This window comes from Lepeophtheirus salmonis, chromosome 12, assembly GCF_016086655.4.
Source record: "Lepeophtheirus salmonis chromosome 12, UVic_Lsal_1.4, whole genome shotgun sequence".
NCBI classification, from domain to species: Eukaryota; Metazoa; Arthropoda; class Copepoda; order Siphonostomatoida; family Caligidae; genus Lepeophtheirus; species Lepeophtheirus salmonis.
Genome location: NC_052142.2, coordinates 5,837,415 through 5,861,752, shown reverse-complemented (window position 1 = coordinate 5,861,752; position 24,338 = coordinate 5,837,415). Strand labels below are relative to the sequence as shown.

At 31.4% G+C, this 24,338-nt stretch overlaps 1 protein-coding gene across 50 annotated transcripts in view; it reads left to right on the top strand.

Moving 5' to 3' along the window:
• slo (calcium-activated potassium channel slo) overlaps positions 1-24,338 on the top strand; it is a 291,323-nt gene that overhangs the window by 35,771 nt on the left and 231,214 nt on the right. For 37 of the 50 annotated variants that reach the window (XM_071892327.1, XM_071892328.1, XM_071892309.1 and 34 more), the window contains one exon: positions 12,144-12,302. The exons of the other annotated variants lie outside the window; for them this stretch is intronic. In XM_071892327.1, the coding sequence (XP_071748428.1) occupies positions 12,144-12,302 (159 nt within the window). The remainder of the gene's footprint in view (positions 1-12,143; positions 12,303-24,338) is intronic. 50 annotated transcript variants of the gene reach the window in all.

Sequence of the window (24,338 nt, the reverse complement as noted above, 5' to 3'; positions counted from 1 at the left end):
ATTTTTGCTAGAAAATCGATGAAAAGAAGCTTCTTTTCAAGCAATTTTTCAATTTTACAAGTTAGAACTATTCATGAAGATGACATCTATTTTTTAATAAAAATACAATATTCACTCAATATCGTTAATCATCCAAATTTTGTTAACTTTATGGAAATTTACAATGGAAAAGTAATTCCCTCTCGCTTCTCCATCACCAAGTCAATAGAGTCTCAAGGTAAAGTAGTGTTGACCAAGATTTTAAAAAACTTGAGGGGAAGGATATATTTCTTGCATTGGACGCAACTACTGTCACTCGACAGCGGTCCATGATTGCATTGTTCGTTGGTCCTTTATATTGTTAATTTTTGGTAGTCCTTATCTCATTAATTTGGAGGAATGATAACATGTGTTGCTGTAAAAAGTATCAGCAATGTTCTTGCCTCTTATTTCAGAGGCGAAAGACTGAAGTTTTCATTACCAATAAAGCTTTATATTGCATTAAAGTAACCGAAAACCTTAAACAAAACTTTCCAATTATGTTGCATATCACTTGTCTTGCTCATAGGGTGACCAGAATAGCAACGCTCTTACATGATTTCTTTTAAAATACAAAAACTATCATCTCTGAAGTAAATATATATTATTTTAATTCGGGTTATCTAAAACTATTGACTACCACTTCAAGCACTTCAATTCAGTCATTGGGAATAGGAATGTTATGGATGGAAACAATAATACAATCTATAAACCAAAAGATGTTTTGAAGAATGATCCACTTTGGATGAAAGAATGTTTATTTACCACAATTTAAATTCAATCCGGGTAACCAATAAAACCTTGAAAGATAAATTATCGGTACTCCCCAGTGTAACTATCGTAGAAAAACTATACCAAGATGTTACCCTTGAACCTTTCAAAATTAATGTTTGTAGATGATAGGGATACATCAAATTTAGAAAATTGTCACCATAAACCATAAATCACGATATAAAGTTTTTAGCATACAAAAACACTTTTATCGTTAAATTTCCTTCCGAGAGGGTTTCCAACGTGATGTCATACATAAACGTACAAAAAAAAATCCGTCTGACGAAGGCTCACTTCAAGAACATGATACTCAAATGGAACATTGATATTAACTATGAGGATAATTGAATGATTTCATAATTTCTAAAAATAAAAATATTAATAAATAATTAAAAATTGTTATTTTAATTATAAAGAATACCTACCTATTACATTTAAATCTATTATTTTACAACGATTCCATTATGAAATTTAACTACTTCAAAATATGATAAATTAATTACATAAAAAGTAAGTAAATAATAATTATAATACTTGTATGGTTTATGATAACATTTACCTATTTTCATAAATCAATGTTCCATTTCAATATCATAATATCTTTAACATGCCCCTCCGTAAAACGGGACCTTTTCGGTATATCTATGTCTGACATAACACTGAAGACTCTCTCACAGTCACAGTTAACAATAGGACTATTTTTGTATTTAAAAAAGTCGCTATCATGATTGATGGTTTCAGGTGCCAATTCTCTCAATTCGATCTCTCCTTTCTTTTTCTCTATCACCTCCAGACATTTAGTTTTGAAAGGTTCAAGTGCAATCATATCATAGATTTTCAACGATAAATACCCTCACGAGAAGCGGCAATCTCTTTTCCAATGCTTTAATGGCTACTTGTATTTGATTCAAATTGTTTTGAATAAACACTATTCCTGACAAAAGGGACTTATTCTTCATAACATCTTTTACTTTTTTTTATTGCATCATTATTTTCATCCATACCAATAATATACTGTTTGACTAAATTGAGGTGATTGGCATAGTATTCCACTGCTTTAAGCCAAGATCCCTAACGCGCAAGGATAGGTGGTGGTGGGAGGGGAACTTAGAATAAAGCAGTAAATTAACGTTTTCTATCACCTGAATTAAAAAAATACTTTCTTCACATAAGAGATGAGAGTATTTGGATTGTCGAAATAACCGGGACAGAGCGTTGCTATTCTGTTTAGACCATGAGCTAGACAAGTGAAATGCAACACAATTAAAAATGTTGTTTAAGGGTTTCGGCTGCTTTAATACAATATAAAGCTCCGTTGTTAATGAAAACCTTCAGTCTTACGCCTATGAAATCTTAGCCAAGAACGTTGCTGATCCTTTTAACGGCAAAACTTGTTATAGTTTTATTGTTGGTTTTGGTAACATATTCCAAATTAATGAGATAAGGACGGCCCAAAAAATAACCATCTAAAGGACCAACCCACACCCCAGTCTTGGATTGCTGTTAAGTGTCAGTAGTTTTGTCCAATGCAAGAAATATAACCTTCCCCTTAAGTTTTTTTTATATCTTGGTTAACACTACTTTACTTTGAGACTTCATTGACTTGGTTATGGAAAAGCGAGAGGGAATTACTTTTCAGTGTAAATTTCCATAAACTTAACAAAATTTGGGTGATTAACGATATAGAGTGGAATATTGCAGGACACAAGCATTTTGGTTATATCTTCTGTCAAATTGGAATGTTCATAATTGGAATTAATTATATGACTTCTTTACAGTTCCAAATTCCTTTTGTGAATTTGGGTTTTACTGTGTTATTCTACTTTTATTCTAATTTCTATTATACTTCCAAAATTACAAAGACGGCATGCCAAAAATCTATAATCCTTGTCGTAAATCCGTATATTTTTACCACCATTATCAGTGATCCATAAATTTTAATTTTTTGGGAAAAAATATTTTGATGATTTTACTAAACAACTTTATTATTCAAACACAAGAAAAGTAATGAATTATTGTACTTACAAAATCAAATCTCAAGTCAATACTTTATCTCAAACTTCATCACAAAGCAACTTTACACGTTTCTAAAACTTATGAATACAATCAATACGTAGTTCTTGGTTACAGGTTATTTATTTATATATGATTAATGATAATTAATTTTGATATGTTTTCTCCACAAGAATGAAAAAATAATGATGATAGCTTCTAGTATTATAAGAATTGCCAACTGCAAAAATCTGCTTCCGCTTTTGAGGACATATAATATTCATATCTGATTATCATACATGTAAATCTGTTTTGTTTTTCAGATTATCGTTAATTTGTAATATAAAAAATTAATTTTGTTTACCTTAGTATTTATCATTATTATCTCATTCCTGAGTAGTGAACATTCTTTCCTAAATAAATTCAATTATATTAAAAACCTGTCTGAACATTTATGTATCCTCATAAAAGACGGAGCTTAACCCTGAGGATTTGTTGAGGAGATATAATTGTAAGTCCTTGTTGGATTCAGAGTAGAATTGGTGATATACATTGGAGTAGTACAAGCAAATTTAATTGTTTATATCCTTTTCTCCTTCGTCTCTTGCCACTGCTGATTGTAACTGATCTAATGAAATGTCATGAGCATTATTCTTTCTTTCCTACGAAACATTCTTCAAATGGTTAGGGTTACCATGTTGATTTTCAGTTTTATATTAAACTTGCACATTCCACACTGGATTTTCACCTTTGGTTATTATTAATATAAAATAATATTATCATTTTAACCTAAGAAAAACATTATTCCTCAGTAAAGGCCACTTAAAAAAAAAAATTTCGTTTACGAAAAAAAAGGGAATTTTAGGAAAAAATCTTAAATTTATTTTATAATAAATTCTATTATGTAAATGAAATTAATATGAGTATGAAATAGATAAGAGATTCAGGCGTTATAGAGGTCTAGGCCACTAAAAGAAGGTGTTTCTTGTCGTAGAAGACGAAGTAGAACGGACTTAAGGAGGAATGACCTCAATAATTCCAATGAAGGAGCTATTGGTTGAGAATGAAAACTCTCTTTGTTCCTCATTATTCTATTCCTTTATAAAACTCATTATGTTTCAGAATTGCTAGAAGTAAAAATGGATTCCATAGACTATGTAGAGTAAAGGATATATATTCTACAACACAGACGCAATGACTAATGAGGTCGGAAATAACTATCAGAGACCTTGATGCTATGGTACATCTGCACAATACAAGATATTTCCATAAAAGGAGATGGAATCAACTTTTTTTCTGACACTTTGAACCAAGTTAATTCTGTCTTTATATCAGACAACCAAATAATTTTACTAAGAGGGAAAACGATCTTTGAAAAGTTTGGGATAAAATTCTAATACTAACAAACCATTCTCAGGAATCTACGAAATCTTTGGGGTCTTCTGGTTGAGGAATCTTTTCAATTACATATATTTTAGAAGTAGGAGGTCTGATTCCTATATTTGAAATTTTCATAACAATGAAATGCAATTTTGAATTATTAAAATTAAAATTTTTTTTGTAGTAAATCTGAGATTATACTTGGCTAAACTTTCCCAAACTTGACTAAAGTGTTGAAATGGTGCATAAAATAGAATATCGTCCAAATAGACGAAAACAGAAGGAAAAACATGAATCAAGTTGTTCATAAATCTCTAAAATTAATTTCGAAGTCCAAAATGCATTTAACAAAATTCAAACAATCCGATAGGAGTCGTAATAGGAGTGTTATGCTGATGAACACTTCGCACAGGAATGTTATAGTAGGCTCAACATTCATTATTTTTTCTGAATATCTTCTTATTATAGAGCCTGTAGGTTAGGCCATCAATTAAAGGAAAGGAATATTTATCAGGGACCGTATTAAAATTGAAAGCTCTAAAGTCGCTCACCATTCTTTACCCTCTAAGACTGGGCATGGTTTTTGAATCTTTTGTGAAAAAATTCCAAAAATAAAATTCTTTGAAATCTTGTTATTAAAAAAACTTTCAGCAATCAAACTTTGCAAGAATTATTCAATATCAACATCTCTAGCCTTTTATCACAGTTTCCACATAAGGTCAGAACTTGGCAAAGATTCCCACAGTATAATCAGCCGATATTTTAGCCCCTTGCTTCTTGATGCTGCCCTTGAGCTCCTGCACATTTTTGTGTTATGTCTTCCCAATCTTTCTCTTTAAGACACTCCACACTCTAAAGTTGAGGGGTAAGTCGACAATGTAAGAAATTCTTTTTAGATTAACGACTACGTTGAAAGTATCCAAAAACGCTTTGCATTTTGATTCTTGTTCACTCATTTTTCGTGTGATTGTGATTTAATTAAAACAATGCACAAGAAAAATAACACATGTATTAGAAAATTAGCCGGAAAAAAAATAATGACACAGAAAATTTCTCTGTCGCACCTTATAGTAGTTCTGCAATTATTAACCATTGATTCATTAAAAGTTAAAGAGGGAAATCCCTTTGAATAAAAAAAATGTCATAAAAGTATGTACACTTAAGTATAGAGGACTGCAATTATAATACATTATCCAAAATACAGAATAAAATTGAATTTTCACTTGAATCCAAATCCATACATAACGATATGTCGTTCTTCCTCACCTAATTTGAGCCCTCTGTACTTTCCTATATGGAACACCTTTGAGACGGAAACCAACAGGACTTCACACCGAAATGGGGACTCACTGAAGTCCTATATAGTGTCTGCATAGGACAACCTGTCAGAAGAGTTTTTCATCAACACCTGCATGACCTTCAAGGAACGTGTAAAGACTGTGATTGATAATGAAGGTGGGCATATTGAGTGAAAGAAGTTTTGCGAAAACCTTGTGTATATGCTTTGTTAACATTTTCTTTTTGTATATTATTGAAAATATAATATGAATGATGTATTTATAAATACATCGGTCGAGTACACGTTTTGCTGCCCTACACTGTAGACGGAATAAAAGAATGATACGTTGCACAACTCTAGATACTATGATTTGACCAAAATTGCAGGATAAGATAAAATCTTTTTCTGATGGTCGAAAACTATGCGGTGGTGGAAGTGAAGAGAGGTAATCATGGAATTTTCAACCACACTGATAAATCTACATAATCTTTCAACCACCTACAAATTATAAATATTTTTTTTCATTCATTAATAAATACTTGCTGAATCAATAATACCTTTGGTGCAATTGTTGTTGAGTTGGTGAACAGTGCCATGTATCTGGTCTACTGACTTGGTGATGTAGTAATGTCATGTGAAATGCAGGGTGCATATTTTTTTTATATTGTCTAAACGGTCTTTTTTTTTTTTTTGTCCACTTTTGACCATGGAAGATCAATTTGATCTATTTATTCGATGTTCTTTATTTAGGAGGAGGATAAATGGAAGTCTCGGAATCTCTTGAACATTATGTCAGAGTTCTTGGGGAAAAATTTCATAGCCATGACGAGGTACAGCCCTTCCATCTCATCGTCTTCAAAGTCACAACAATCACCCCCTGGAATCGCGACTTTACAGTTTATACTTAACCCTTATATTCTTTTACACAACTGACAATAAGTAGAGCAATAAAGAGTACAGTCACACTGATGAGCTGGCGTGCGTTTTTATCCTTTTCATGGGAGGCAAGAGCATACAAATGTCTTTGATTAGGATCCTATTGAGATTGCAGTTAGACCAGCATGGTCCTAAGGTACTTTTTAGCCTTTGGTGATGTTATTGGATGAAAAAGTTATTGTTCAAAGTTTTTCTTTCTACACTTAACCGAATGTACAGCAAGCTTCTAATTAGGAAGATATATAATATTTGAGATGCATTTTCTTTTTCTTGTGACATCCTTGATATTTAAAAGAAAGGTAAAAAGTGAACGTTTCCTTGAAGTTTTCAGAGCTTTATCTCGTTTCTATTTTTGTATCTTTCGGCGGTTCAACTACCCATTTTTTTTCTAAAATAACTTGGTTTGATACAAATTAACAAATGAATGAATGCCCAGCAAATTTCTAAATGTGCACTATTTTGAATATAACAAAATTAATTTCAAATTTACGATGTTGGTTACTGGCATGAGTAAAATTTATTGTATTTGTTTTTCTATCATTGAACAGGATTAAAGTGCGAATGTAATAGAAAATATTTAATTTAATGTATTTCTCGAACATTAACTTCAGCCGAAACAGGATATTCAGTAATGGAACTTGAATGTTTGCACTCTTTAAAAGGTGCTAATTTTATGTCAAAAAGATGATAAACCAAAGGAAGGAATAAATTAAACAGAGTTGATATATTAAATCCACAATTAATAAGATTTTTAGAGTACATTGCTCCTAATAACTTTAAAGTTAAGTGGATTTCAGGGAAAAAGAATGTTATAGCTGCTGAATTGTCACAATTTCCAGTTTATAAACCAGATTGATCTGAAAAGAAAATTTTCATCGTTTATTTGTTCGAGTCTGATCCTAAACTAAAATAACTTGAAAATTTTGCAAACACATTATAAATAAATAATAATAACATATTTTGGAAACAAACGAATTAATAATGTATGAAAGACTCACCCAATACGTCCCAGAAATCAATTTGGAAGAATATTTCATTTTAAAATAAATTACTAATCACGAATGGAAAGATTATTATACCATATAATTGCATTAGTTTTATTTTGAATAAATTACACTCATCTCATCCCATATAGTTTGAACCAAAAAGTTGGCGAAAGTTAGTTCCTTTTTTCCTGATATGGACAATTCAATTCAGTGGAGTATCAGATTATGTACAAAATGTAAGCCAATTCACCCAAACGCGTCAGAACATAATAAAACGATCGCAATTTCAGCCTATAGAACAAGTATTTCTCGACTTATTCCACCAGGATAAGAAGGAGTTTTTATTGATGGCAGATACATTTACTGGATTTCTTTGGTGTGAACTATTGAAAAAGACTACAACAACAGATGTAACTAATATTTTACTTGATTTGTTTTATAACTTAGGGGTTCCAAAATATGTAAGAAATGGTAGTGACCCTCAATTTAAAAGTGAAGAATTTAAAGAATTCTCTAACTTTAACGGCATTATTCACAAAATTTCATTAACTTATTACACTGAGTCCAATGGACATGCCGAATCAATAGTTAATGGAAAAAGTATTTTATAATTATGCCAAATTTAAGAAAACATTGGTCAAATTTAAGAAAACATTAGCCAAACTCCAGAATAGCCAAAGGGCAGATTTTGATTCTCCAGTTGAACTTATATTCATAATAAAAACTGTGGGTAGAATTATCGATGCACAATTATGATTAAATAATACCATAATCATGGAAATTCCTATGAGAACAAAATGGAAGACGGATTCATAATGTAAAGAGATGCAGTGTGTATAAAGTGTGATTATACACAAACGGAACAAATTTCAGAAATACCTAAATCTCCTACCAAGTCGATACGATGTTATGGTTTTAATAATTGAAATAATTATTTGTAGTTTAAGTCTCTTTAAAAGGGGAAGATGGTGTGTGATTGTTTGTATTATTATTTATGTATTCATAGTAACCAGTGTGTATTACAGACCAGTCAATGAATACGAACTTATTCTAATATATACTTTTAAAGTAAAAGACGTATTTTATTTTAAAATCTTTAAGGATTATTTAGTTCTTTCATCTTTGTAGTTATAAGCATCAACCAGTTATATCTATAAAGTTAATTTTAATAAATCCCAATCATAATAAAAATCAAATTAACTCCCAGGGAATAAAGGGGATTCCCCCAAATATATATGTATGAGTTTATAATAAGAATAGAAATAAGTTTGAAGGAATGCATATGAGGTCTCCGCCACTCCTTATAATGACCTTAATTTATTGAAAGCATTACTAAAATACCCTATTGTTAATAGTCAAACTTCGAAATCAATATAATACAAGCTTTCTAGACATTTATTGAAATCGTTAAAAAAAAAATTGGACTTATATTTTTTGATGGTTGAGTAAGTTTGTTATGCAAAAAAGAGATTCTTAGTTCTCTAAAAGTTACTAATAAAAAGTAACAAAAGTTCATAGAAAATTTTATATGTTGTATTTTCAGAAGCTGAAGTATCATAAAATGATATCGATGATTTCATTCAGGTATTAGAAACACTGGCGTCTCTAAATGTTACTAATGATCTTGACGAGTTGGCATATACTCCTTTTCAAAAATATAGTGTTATATTATCGAATGATGTCCGAATTATGTAAATAAGATTTATTTGGATTTTCGACCTTTATGTTCTTTTTTATGTAGAAATTGTTTATTAGTGAAATTGTTCCATAATAACATCCCTGATTACACATTCTCTAAGTTTCCCCTTTCAAAACAAGAGGGCTCTGTCTCTTAGTTTTCCTTTCCCTGTTTATAGTGTCCATCTTGTCGCAAATGCTATTGAGGTTATTATAATCTATTTTTCTTCTATAAATATTAAGTACATCCATTTTTATTTTATTACGGATATATAACTCTACTGGAATACTATTAATTTTTACACCGTGATTAATTATATGTTAAGTATTACATACAAATATGACAAAGATTCTGGAACCCTCAGTACTAGTTAAGGAGCTGGATAGTACCAAAATATAAGCTTATGTGCCAAAAACAAAGTACCTGTGCAACCTTTGCAACTTCATTGCGAGGGCCAAAAGGAACTATGTCCTGTACCATGTACAGTATGTCAGGCACAAAAAGAATGTTGCATTGCAAATGAAGGGGGAAAGGCTGCTCAACGTCATCTCCTCCAACAAAAACATTGATCACATCATCAAACATTCCCCTGGTCAAGATCGATAACAAGGAGTTCAAAGACTTCTTAGATAAGTGCACTAAGAAGACGATGCCTAACCGCACCACTATAGCCTAGACAATGAAGAAAAAAAAAGACAGAAGATCTTATCCAATATCAAGGAGTTACTTAAAGACTAGTTCTTGTTCGCGTCCATTCAAGGTCCCAGAGGAGAGCATCAATCTGCTCGAGGAAATATTGCCTCTTGTCCATCATTAGAAGGTGCGTGGGAGCCTGACCATTCCCATGCTTGTCCACAATCTGGAAGAGATTACGAAAAAGAACCTAGTGTTTGATAATATGAATAAGATTAGGGTTAGTGCTCTCTGGTGACAATGTATCTGATATGAAGGATAATGATATGAAATGAAGTTCTTTACATTACAAATGTAATATTTTAAATAATTTGACGTCATTGTTATATTGATATAATATATTTTCCTAATGAATTGCCCAATTTGTTCTTCATCTATTGGAAATATCTCCGATATCCGAACTTTGCTGCATATAGACGTCATATTTCGCGATATGGATGTAGTAGAATGACATAGAACTGTAATGTATCTCGAAAATGGTTGTTCCTGTTCTCTAGAATAAATAAATACATTAGGAAACAGAAATCCTTGTTTAAATTGGCTCACCCTTCAAAGAGTGAGCCAAGTTAAACAAGTGGGTGCAAAGAAGTTTGTACCTTTCCTCTTTTTGTTGTGTACAACTTTCCATTCTCCTTTTTTTGTGTATATTTAACGGAATCCTTAAATTATTATGTAGTTAAATGAAGGCGTAAGAGAATAGGAATAATAAAGAAGAATACTTCATAAGAAGAAATGAAGGTGCGACTTTTACTTCTTCCCAGAGTTGTACCCCACTTATTATTTTTTGCGTTTGTTGGTATTTTTCCGGTAATAAGGGAAGAATAGTTTGGAACCTTTTCCAAAAAAATCCTGGCATTGTATGGTTACAGTGAAATAAGTTATAACAGCTTGGAGTCACGAATTCGAATATTTTTATCATTGAGTCGTTTTATTTCAGGAATGTGACAAATAGAACTCCAAAGATCAAATACTACTTTATTGAGGAACTAGGAAAGGGTTACCCACCGTTGCTTGGGCCAAGGAGAAAGCGGGAATCATATTGCCAATGGTCAGTGATTCAATGGTCAATAGTTTTGGCTAACGGTATGGTCACCCATAAAGGACACATACACACAAGCTGTATTGTATTGATATACAGGTTATGAAGATTCTTCAGGGTACTTGTTTTATTCTTCAATATATTATATAGACAACGTCAGCATGACAATTAATCTTCTGTGTAGTGGAATTCAATCTTGATAATTCAAGTTTTTGTGGTATATTTTAAATCATTTAAACAAAACATGCCTCACTGGTTGTACTCAGCTTCAATATTTTAATGTAGGATCATCATTTTGCAATGACATAAAAAAAGAATTTAATCAATATATCGACAATGGAAAATAGTAATTTATTTCTAATTTTGTGATTTTTTATATTAAAACATTACACAATCTTTCCTTTAAAAAATTCTTTATATGACGCCTGTAAGAGAAACCTTGAGTACATCCCTTTTCAAATTCCATAAACAGCTTTGTATCGAAAACGAAGATCCAGATGATATATTGTCAGACAATGGAAGTAGATCAATTCAAAGGAAGTCAAAATTCACATATTTAAAAAGATACGAAGAAATTGTGGCATTAATGATATAAATGACTGAAATGAAAATACTGACATTGTGATAGCGATGCTGAAGGGGTGTCGTTAGATGTTCTTCAATCCAGCTAAAAGACCACACCCATAAATAAGGTTAAATAAGTTCCAAATCATTCAATTAATATTAGTATCCATAGGGGAAAAAATATTTTTTGTTCAAAATATTCCAAACTTACGACAAATAACTAAGTGACGTCATAGTAAAAGTGATATCTCGCAGAAAAATGTTATTTCTCATTGTATATCCTTAAGCTTACAGTCACGTTTTGCTACTTGGTTTAATGCTTTAGTTGAGGTAAAGTATTTCAGAGCAATAACAATAAAAAAAGGAAGAATGTTTGCGTTAAAAAATATATAGATTAACCCAAGGTTAATAGAAATACAAGGTTAAACCATCATGTGATCGGGCTTGTTAGAATTTTTAATTTGATGTATCGTACCGAATACTGGGCAAGAACGACCGATTTTGACAAAACACGGAACCACTCATAGACTATGACGTTAATATTAAAAAGCATGGTGGAAGTCAAACATCAATCGTACGCACGTTCTGGTATTAACTTTTATTTTTATTAATCTTGAGTTAACACAGCTTTAGACATCTAATTATTCATCCTTCACCATCACTTTATTCAATAATATCTTAGACAAATATTAATTGACCAAAAATATTTATCGTAATTATTCATTAAAGCACTTCGATTTCTGAATGTAACATATTTATTAAACATACATTTATATTTCATAAATATTTTCTATAATTAATTTCTAGGTGTGTCTAGTATTCATATTATCCATTGCTTCACTTATTATTTACTTCATTGATGCATCAAGTGAAGGTGTCGAGAAATGTATTCCATGGAATGCTAATTTAACACAGCAAATTGATTTAGCATTCAATATATTTTTCATGGTATACTTCTTTATTCGGGTATGTTTTTTAATTATTTTATTAATTGGTAAGGTTTTGAAATTATTATTATTCAATGTGTGGTAATCTTGCAATATGATAGTCGATTATGTTTCTGAATTCACTTTGAAATTTATTATAATTGTTCAGTTATGCATAAGGATGATTGTATTGTCTAAATTACGGCGAGCGTAAAACTACAACTATGAGAATGTTATAAAAAATGTTTTAACTTTGAGAGATGCACTATCTGCTTACAGGGATCACTATGAACTATAGTGCTCCTCGCTTGCTTATACGTTATAATTTTCAAAACAGAGAGGAATAATTAATATGAGCATTCATATTTTCCCTATCCAACATTCACTTTTTTTTAAATTTGAGCTTACTTACGCTCTACTGTTACTAAGTATCAAGTTTGTTAAAGATAAATCGTAGATTATCTCAAGGTAACTAGAAATACAATGTCAATTACACATATTAGGACTGATGTGTGTCTCCCATAACATGTTTTCCTTTTTCCCCTTTTTCGATGGAGCCTAACGTCATAGTCGATATACTATTAAACTCATTGATTGAATTCAAGCATAATTATGAAATGATTGATCTAAATAATTATTACTAAAATATTTTCAGTTTTAAAAAAAAGCTAAAACCTTAGAAACAAAATATTACAGAGGAAAATTATCTATATTTCGAGAACATAAAACATTAATAAATTACTTCAAAACTAACAATAAAAATAAATTAGAGTAGGATAAAAATTTGATATTTAATTACTTTAGAAGTTAACAGACAAATGAGTCATCTTTCTTATTTTCCTAGCAAATTAATTTTTTACACGGCTCTTATATAATTTATTAATATATTTTAGTAAAATAAATGTTTGTGTACGTATAAATTTTTTGATAACTTGACAAGGTTTATTAAGATATTTACAATGAATAATTTTTATCAGTCTATCATAGCAAATGGTTTATTATCTAAATAGTTCTCTTAGAATTGATTAAATTCGTCTTCCTTTTTTTTTTTTTGAAAAATTTATAAATTCTGTAGATGGTTGAATTAATACCCCTCTTGATAGTTTGTAACCATGGGCCAGGCGGAGAATTAAGATATGAGGTACGGATTTCTATTGTTGGAAATTTGTGGAGAAGATTTTTGGCCACATACCCCACAACGTATATAAATTCTTCTTCAAAACAGTTGAAAAGTAGCTCTTTTGTTAACGGACAATCATAGTCGAAGAAAATGGGTTACTACCAAGAACTTATCAATCCACGAATAAATATAAATTGCATTCGAGACATAAAATAAGAGTATTATTATTTATATTTATTGTATTTATATTTATCTACGAAAAAATGAAATATTCTATCAAAATAGTATCGACATAAATTTTCATGATATCTACAAAAAAATTTTCAATGAGTAGATGATTGAATTTATATCTAATTATGTTAAAAATAATTTATTTTTTAAAGGGTACCAGAAAATATTTTGTACAAATTGGATATAACTTTTATTGATTAATTTTTACTGAACGTCAATGAAGCAAATGTTCAAAAAACAAAAACTGGTACATTTTAACATATTGCAATATATGGTTAAGTCATGGATTACTTTAGTAATTCATGGTTAAGAAAACACGACAGCAAAATGAAAAAATACCCACAAACTTAACAAGTTAGCTCAATTCGTGTTTCGATATGAAGTGTTCTACATACATTCTGCCAAGATATGAAATAATTTTTTAAATAAACATATTAAAATAATGGTAAGACATACGAATTTCTTAACTCCTTTTATATATCCTTCAATATTATATATAGATATAACTGATTGGAATATTATATATATATACAAAGGGTTATACCAAAGAAATCATCATAAATATAAAAGCAATAAACTGATTCTTTGTGGGTTTCAATATATTTCATGAAATGATCATTGTTTTGTTGGTAATATAAATGTTAAGTAGTAGATGATTGAATCACACTGATACTCAATGAATCCCTGGAGATATAAAATGGAACTTGTTATTCGTTGAGATCATCATGGATAGATAAGCTGGACGGAGCTTGAAGCATGATTATATATATTAATTATAAATTCACATAAAATCCAAGTTTTATTGCGGTACTCCATCTCCAGTCACTATATAAATAGAGGTGTATGTATTAGCAGTCAGTACGTTACAACATTTTGAAAAGGAGGGCTGGTCCAATGTATGTTATTGATATACCTTGTATTTCTAGTTACCTTGGATTATCCAAAAAATAAAAAAATATTTATATTTGATAGCAACTTTATTTAAATTAATTTGTTATGTTTACCAAAAAACTGTTAAGTGTAGTACATAAATGACATAAAAACGATTTTTCTAAAACTCTCAATTTTCAAATATTTAAGGCCGTTGAGCTACCTGTTAATATCTTTCAAATTAGCCCAAAATTCGTGAATGATATTTTTTTAACAAACAAATATTTAAAACCTCAAACACCCTCTACTTCAAAAAAATTACCAAATGAGCCAAGCCCCCCGCCTGTTATAGACGTAAACAACGTATTTGTGAATAGACTCTTTATTGCTAAGAACTCTTTAAACTTTTGACAGTTTTTATTTTGAAAAATAGAGAGGTTCTATGACTATATTTCTTCATTGGAGAGAACCTTAAGGATTGTGACAACCCCAATGCCACCCATTAATGGATGAAAGAGAATTCGTTTGACTTCTTACCGTTCTCACATTGCCCCCTCCCCCCGTTTCTCCAGATTTGAATCCCCTTTACTACTGGGTGTAGTTCTACGTCGAAAATAACACCATCATGCCCTCCCCTCCAAAAAAAAACCACCAAAGACTGCCTCCCCTCTCTCTTCGGTCGGCGCGAGTTTATAAAGCGTGCATCCGTTTCTGCACCCGTATTGAGGCGGGTTTGAATGCAGAAGGCGGTTTCATTGAACAAATGTCTTCTCTATAACATAATAAACAAGAACGTTTCTAGATTTTAATAAATATTAAGTAAATAAATCTGCAGTTTCATTTTTTAGGGGCGGCAGATTTAATCGTTCCTACCTCTTTATATGTAGTATCCATTCTTAAACAAGTCCAATAGATATCGAAAATAAATTAAATAGTTTTTCTTCATGTATTTTTCTCAAAAAGCAAATTGGTATTTTATTTTAAATATTTGAAAAAATTAACTCTGAATCTTACAGAAGCTTCAAAAAAATAATTTTAACAAGTTCGAGACTTGTCAACATTGATTTGTTAATGAACCCCTTTATGTTTTGGAGTAGATCCCTGTCTAAAGAGTTATATGTACATACACATATTTTGTTGATGGTTTTAGTAATGTGTCCAAATAATATATATATTTTTAGTATTATGTCTACTTGAGTAGAGTGGTAGAATTACTCGAGTTGATAAATTAGAAAAAGTAAAAAAATAGAAATAATTATGTAATTACGGAATACGCATTCACTGTTTATTATTTAATTTATATTTACTGAAATACTTTCATTGTTTACTTTTGCGTATATTTTTCCCGTAGTATTACGAGGATTACTTTTTCTTTGTTTTATGAGCTGTAATGTGTCAATATTTATTGGTAATTACAGTGCTTTCAGATAAATGATCCTAAAAGTTCAAAAAAAATTGGTAGCCCGCCTTAAGTCCTCGTTTGACTTGGAGTACAATTGTAGATTAACATCTGAGTATTTTCAGCTTATAAGTCCTTGTTATATAAAAAGCAGGTTTTTATTTTATTTTCTTCCCCTCATGGCTGTTTGCAGTGATTAATTAAAACGTCAGCTAAGCTTATTTCCTCCCAAGCATTCTTCAAATTGTGAGGATTACCAACTTAATTTTTTGTTTCTTTTATTTTTACATACCAGCAGTTTGTATTTTGTACAAGATTATTTATGGCTATATTAACAATGTATGTAGTTTGCCTCAAAATTCCTTTACTCTTCTTAATCTCCTTTTTCCGCTTACAACATAAAACCCTCCCTTCCTCCCAAGATGTACTTGTTTCTTCGGATTAAGTTATTGCTTTTTTCATGTTTTATAAAATAAACCAAGGGAAATTATTCAGTTGAAATTAATTACAATAATGGTTGTGTTTTGAAATAGAGTTTTAGACAAGATAGCATATCTAACTTTAGTATCAAATGAAGGGAATGGTCTATAAATGAAGATAAGCTAGATTTTTTTTTTCAAAACGTTTCTTTTTGTTCTTTTTCATTGGACTAAAAAGTTTGGTACATATATTAGACCTTCCCCTACTGTATATTGAATTATTGTAATTAGAAATAGGTTCTTCAGGGAAATAGGTTTGATTATTATTTTCGAGTCACTGAAGTCCAAATTTGGTATTAAAAATTGCTTCCAACAACTTGGTCTTAATATATAAGGGTGATTCTAAACGAGCAGTTTTTGGATTGTAGAAATAAAACACATAAAATATTATGTTATGGTCAAAACTTTATTATGAACTGAAAAAACAATCCTTTACAATTATTTCTAGCAAATAATCCCCTTCATATGTTGGCCGCAACTGGCCTTTAAATGGTCCATTCTTTCGTGCCAATTGTCGATGACGTGTTCGAGTATTGTGACCGAAATCTCACGATTAACTCGCACAATATTTGCTTCCAATGCTGCAATCGTCGCTGATTTTCCACATAGACTCTTGCTTATTGTAGCCCTGAAGAAAAAAGTCCAAAGGTGTGATATCACACTATCTTGGTGGCCAATTCACCAGACCAAAACGTGAAATTAATTGCTCACAAAAATAATGTCCCAATAAGTCCATTGTTACGCTTGCTGTGTGGCAAGTGGCACCGTCTTGTTGGAACCAAATATCGTAGTGACCTTGTGCTTCAATTATTTGTTGCATACGACAAGCCAAGTTGATGAGAGCGGTGGCAAATCGATTCTTCACGATCTTCGGCTACACTCTCGGCTACGGCCGCAATATTTTCTACGCTACGAGCTGTACGTGGTCTACCAGACAACGGGACATCCCAGCAAGTTACTGCCCCTTCAAATTTTTTGCTTATTCTGCGAATTGTTGATTCTGAAGGTCGATTATGTAGACCATAAGTTGGGCGTAATTTACAAAAAACTTATTTCACAGAACGCTGATTTTTATAGTACAAATGAACAATTTGTACACGTTGTTGTGGCGTATACCTTTCCATGAAAAATTGTAAAACAATACTGAGTAAAAATGATGTATGAATTTGACAGAACTCGCGCGCGCCTGTCAAAAAATCCCTACTGGAAAAAACTGTTCATTTTGAATTACCCTTTATATATATATAAAAGATTAGTCACCTCCAACCAAAGTGAAAAGCTTCTCAAGCTCTGTAATGCTGATTGGAAGACGGATAACACTGGACTAAAATATATTTCTGGAAAAATGTTTTACATAAATTTTAATTAAGCCTCTACAGTGATTGCAAATATGAACTCAGTTTTTGTCTATGACTTTGGGTATCCAGGATACAGTATTTGACAATTTTTTATGAAAATTACTTATAAGCCTTTATATTGGAGGTTTCAAGATAAAACACGTGATGTTTATTACTACATTTGATATATTCTTAGTCTAGGAATAACAAATCAAATATAGTTACATAATTAAAATAGCAAATATAAATATACTTATATATGGGCCATAGACCAATGACAAATAGGAATTTTTTTCTTGCCTGATCTCTAATGTATAACTTCAAGGTTATTTTTCATCAACCTACACAATAAACCGCCATAATATGTGAGTCTTACTATCGTTGATACCCTTCTTACATTGTTTTAATGTCATAATGAAAGCACCCCCGATTTTTGATCTTTGATACTCATTCTACATCAAAGATCTCATATGCTCATTAGAAGCTCTTCAATAACCTCTTCATAGTTGTCTGTTTTAATATTTCTTAGAAAATTCTGCGCCATATTTCAAAATAAATTTCGACTCCCTTATTCTGTCTAATTCATTTATGCATAAAATTCGGTACCTCAAATATTACAGCCTTTACTTTCTCTACAATATGAGTAGCAAAAGTTGACAGATATAGCTGAATGGTTTTGCTATAAGATATTTACTTCGATATTCTTCAATAACAAATCGGTTCCAGAAAAGGATTGGTAGAGTTGTTCCTTGTAAAGAAGAAGAAAGAACATCTTCTACGACTGCTCAAAGATCTTGGGAGTTCGTCCTATTTTAGAGAAAATGAATAGATGGTGGATATCAGCATACTAGACTAGATTATCACTACTTTGAGTCATCATACAGTCATCTTAAATTAGATATTTTAATCACATGTGTCTTAAACATAGTTTAAGATCTAAAGATATAAAGCTGGAACCCTTCCTTTAGGCTTCGAAACGTTTATTGAATGGATTATTGTTTTCATGAGGAGGTTTGACAATAGCAGTATAGGAAATTGCATTGCTGATGTTGTTATTTGCCTTTTTCTTTCTTTTAATAACAAAGATTACTCCAATGGTGCCATAATATTATACAATTAATTATACAAAGCAGTTACATAAATCTACACAACCTATGGTTCATTAACTTTATTGACGTAGTACTACTACTGTTTTGTTATTGCTTATGTAATTCTACAGTTCCAGCAACACATAAAAAGTAGGTTATGTTGTGTACCCTCCATGCTCGCCTAAAATAAAGTTAACCATTTTTACATCCACACAAATTAACCACCCATGAACATGATATTACAAACTCTATAGAACAATCTTGATGCGTTTATAGTATGGTTTTGTAATCTGCAAACAGATTAATGACGTTTTTGGCCATATGAGGAGGATCACAGATTGCAACTACGGTTCTACTTTTGCATGGATGAGGGAATTTCGTACATATGTCTGGAACAGATGCTGGAATTCCCTTGATTAAGATATAAAGGATATGTAATTTTCAAAAGCTTTTAAGGCCAACAAGCATCACAACAAGGCATTCATTTGCTGGTATATCTCTGTCACCATTGCGTTGACCACCAAAATTAACATAACTGTAACGCTCTAAATAAATATTCTCTTAGCTATCGTATATATATCCTCCTCTCTTGAGGTATTTATTTCAACTACGCGCCAAAACAGAGACATGTAAATAGAACGTCTCGTTATGTAACAGGCACCAAACCGGTTCGAAACTTTCGAGCCACATGCTCCCATGATCTCAATACCACTGTTAAAAATCAAATTTACAAATACTATAATAAGTAACAAAAAATAACAAAACTAATCATACACACACAAACAGAAAATATCAAACACCGAAAGTAACATTTCATAGTACAATATCCTTGAAATTATTAGGCAATCTTCGATTGCAGCTGGGCCTACATTGAAAGGCATTAGTTCGGCTCCTCAGCCTGATCTTGTCTACTTAATTGGCTCCGTGGAATTGAGGTGATAACTCCGATACCTTTCTCACGTCGTAAATGTGGCTTGGTACGCCATTCACGTCTACACTGAATTTAGAATTTAGTTTTGTTATTACTCCTCTATTCCATCTAGTCGAACATCGAGCTGTAGGAGGCTTAACTTATACCTTATCCCCTTTCAAATGGATGTTATAGGGTGCTCTTTCACCCGTTCTGTGACTACCTTCCTCCAAGCATGGGTTCCGCCATTTCATCTTAAATAAGCGTTCCTCTGGCGTGTCTTCGTTCCCAACTCACCAGTATCATATTGTACCAAAACAAACACTCCTCAATGATCGGCCTTGTCCTCGCCGCTATTGTTTCACGGATCGATGGTGCCACTCAATAATTCCATTACCGTCCTTGTTTCTTCTCGATAAGATGTACTTTTTCTATTAAAGATTGAAGACAGTTCAGAAAGTCGAAGTTTTCTCCACTTAGATGGAAAATTCAAAGGTATAACTTCAAATTTTGAAGGTATGACATTAAACTATAACATTTTCAGAATTATATATTCCTTTCCATCCAAAAAGTCCTCGGGTTAAAAGTGTTTTGAACATAGGACTTCAATAGGAGAAGGTGGGAAATCCTTTCGTCGAACAGCACGTATCCATTTCTGGCGCATATATATTTTTGAAGGAAATCATAGATATGAAACTAACTTTAAGGTTAAATCTTAGGTTTGAAAGACATGGATCTCTAGAAAATTTATGGAAGCTAAGACCAGGTTTAGTGCTCTAATTTGAGCAGCCATAGGCATAGCAATATAGAATTCTAATGATTAGGTAAGATGATAATTCAAACCAATGAATACTAAAACAACAAGGAGTTAAGATATTATTGTTGAAACTAAAGCAAATACGTTACTTATCACTTATCAGTGCTGAACCAATCCCTATAATACTTTCAATCTTTTTTTGTTTTTTATCTGCCGATTATTTGTTATTGAATTAATAACGCTGAAACCCCCATAAATTGAATGAATGAATTCTTAAATATTGATTGCCTAAATAGATCTTCCTGTAAATAGAATTAAGAAAATGTTTCAAATAAATAGAGGTGTGTTCAAGTCAAATCAAGCTCCATTTTTTCCTTCAGATTAGAATATATCTACAATTACACATATTAGAACATCTGTACACTACTTTTTAAGATCAACATACTTGTTTTCTGTCTGCTTAACTAAGCCAAGCAGCCGAGTAAAAATTCTTGTCATCTCTATATATTTATTTATGTATGGAGGAGAGGCAGTTGAGGAAGAGATGGCCCTTCGGGAGGAAGAAGAAGAGAAAGACATAATTTACGTCTTAAATGAAAATGAGATTTATGTTGATTAAAAAATATGAGTGCAGTCGATGTCGACAAGACAACTAAGGTAACCAGTTTTATAAAAGATAATGATTTATGGGAAATGAGATACTTGCTATTTTCCTTGTTTATTTCCTTCTCCCCCTCCTCTCTTGTCACAGCTGATTGTAGTTAATATAATGAAACATCATGACGGCTGAGCTACTCTCCCTCTAAACATTCTTCATATGATCAAGGTGACATTGTTGATTTTTGGTTGTTTCACACAAGAAAGCATTTTAGCATAGACCATAAAAAATCTTATCGAAATAATATTTGTCCTTGTCAAATGCCCATATTCTCAAATACAAAATGTTTATATCGGGGAAAAAATATATAGAAGAAAATAAATCATGAATTTATAATTTTTAGTAATAAAGTAATGACAAAATTAAAGATTTTATTTCCCATTTCGATAAATTTTCTATATTTTCGGGCATGAAAATGAATGCAGAAAAGAGTTCCATTCTTCTTATTGGTAGATGGTGCGCTGGGCCTCTCATAATGATTGGAAGATGTAAAGTAGTTGGAAGGGTAAATATTTTAGGAATAGAACGGAAGAGAAGTCAACCTTCTTTATTTAACTTTGTGAATCTAAACTCTCAAGCCCACAAGTGGTATCATACCTGGAGAGGGTTGAACTGGAAAAATGTATCGGTGGAAAAAACTATCGGTTTGCAAGAGGCTCTTAAAGGAAGAAAAAGAGTGGTTGAATAGATTATTTGATAAAGAATGCGCTTTTGACCTGAAGAGACGTTGATCTCAACTAGGAGGAGGACTAGTACTACTTTCAAATATTTTACAAAAAAATTATATAAAGATTTAAACGGATCTGTTGATGTTTGGTACGGAATATTCCATCAATGCAGCGGCATTAGACTCCTTGGAAAGGGGCAGCTACCAAAAAAAGTATATGGGGTAAATCACCTGCGTTTGATTCCAATAGTACAATATATATCATCTGCCAAAATGGAAACAAGAAGTCATTCTTTATGAACCCCCGAAAAAAACGAGAGAGCCGGAAACGATTGCCATCAATGAGAATGTTCTTACATTTCATGATATGGATCACAAATCGATTCTAAATACTGGAAGATTCTACTACCCTCTGCATAAATCTACAAAGTGGCATCTTCCCCTTACTCCTTGGTATATAAATTGGTAATTCGGAAGTTTTGAAATCTCCTGTTGCGTGTCTTATCACTCAGGATTACATAAGGAGCTTAGATCTTCCTCATACATGAGGGAGGAGGGTAGAATTACAGTCGGAACTTCACCTCACAATTTCAGATATCTACTAAGTTGATTAGTTTTTATCTATTTTGTAAAGACTGCGGATCAATATATCACGATGTCAAGCAAGTTTTTGCTTCCTATCCCCTTTTGAAAACTGTAAAGGATTTTATAGTACTTAATTCCAAGTATATATTAGTTTTTCAACCAAAATATTAATAAGCATTTTTGCTATTCGAACAGGAATTAGTGTTCAGATGAGGAAAAATAAATGTGGCAGTCAGTAATTGTAAAGTTTTTATTGCCAAACAGCTCACAGAATTTAGCTTTATCCCTGAGGATTCCCAATTGCAAGACTCATCGTGGAATTACTCTGCCAAAATAATCATATATTTTCAAACCAAAATCAATTTTGGTACTAACCAGAATCTTAAGAATGATTATTCAGATATATAACATGTATAGAAAAGAAAATACAGAGTGAGTTGGATTTCTCTTTTCCTGTTTCATTTATTTGAGTTATTTTGAAAAGATTTTTTAATTAAATTAACTGGGAACAGTATTTAATTATGTATATGTGATTATGTAAAACGTCGTATTTATCAATTTGTTTATTTGATTGTTATGAGTTTTTAGGTATTTTAGAAGGAAAATAATTTTTAAGGATGACTTTAAATGATGTTTTTATACAAACACAAGTTTCCTTTCTTGTGTTTATTTTTATTTTTGTACATCTAAATATTTATGAACAAAGACCATGCAGTAGAGAAAAAAGAAAAAAAAAGAATCATCTAAAAAATTTCTTGTGAAATTGCATTTGAGGAAACATGTTGTACCGGGGGGTCCATTAAATTCTGAACTTTTACTAATTCAATAATAAATAAAGGTTGAGTGATTAAAGTTAATTAGCAAAAATGAGCAGTGGGACCGAAGACAAGATTGTCAACTGTTTTTATATGGATAAGTGGTATGCTCTCTTTATTTCCAACAGTCACCATCGAAAATCCAGTTGATAGTAGTGACCGATTGGGTTGAAAAAGTGGCTGGTGTTGCCTCTTAACCTAATTCAAAATGTGAGTGTGAAACAGAGATATAAGGCTTTTAAAAAATATATTGCACTAATAGCTCCAAAACACTTGTTCTTATCCCTTGCTTTAATAACTACCTGAATATTCTTGGATATGTCATATATTTTTCTTCGTTTTAAGGACCCTTTTTGCTCCAAGCCAATCTTTTCATTTAGAATAGGTTCAATCTGAACTACAATCCCCCTAAAAAAAATTCTGTAATATTAATTTAATTAATGTAGTGATCGGCCTCCAATTATCAAAGTTCAAACCATTTCTCTGTTTGGTGATCAGAATAATTTGTCCTTTGTAATAGTGTCTGCCTTTCTATCCTTAAAGTTTCCAATTTTATAAAGCTATCGGACGCTCTTTTTCTTGTATATCGTATATATCTTTCCTCCAATCCCATCTGGCGCTGAGGCCTTGTTTTTTTGAAGTTTTTCCTCATGTATTGCAATATTATCTCCTTATAGAATATAGAAGTTATGGTCCTTAAAGGAAAACGACTTCTGATCCCACCAACTGTCATCTGGAAGGTTCTAAGAAATGCTTCTTCCATTTCCTTTTTAATATCTGAACTTCCCCACACATACTCTATTCTTTTTATTATCGAGACTGAGTAAATATTTTTCGAAGTAAGATTTTTAATCCTTTGAATGAGATTATTCTTATTTTTTATTTTAACCCTCTGGTTTTAAATAGGCGATCTCTGCAATCTTGAAGGATTTATAAATCTCAGACGTTATAATTTGTTGATAACCTATAGCGAGTCATTTTCAAGGTACATTCCAAACAATCAGTAAAATAATAAATTACTTCTTTTTTTTACTAATGCAACCTCCAGTAGTACGATGTATTGCGTGTTTAAGGGAAAAACATAACTTTCTTTAAAAAAGTTTCTAATTAAACATAGTTGATACTTTAGTTTTCATTTTATTAATGTATTTTTCATCGTC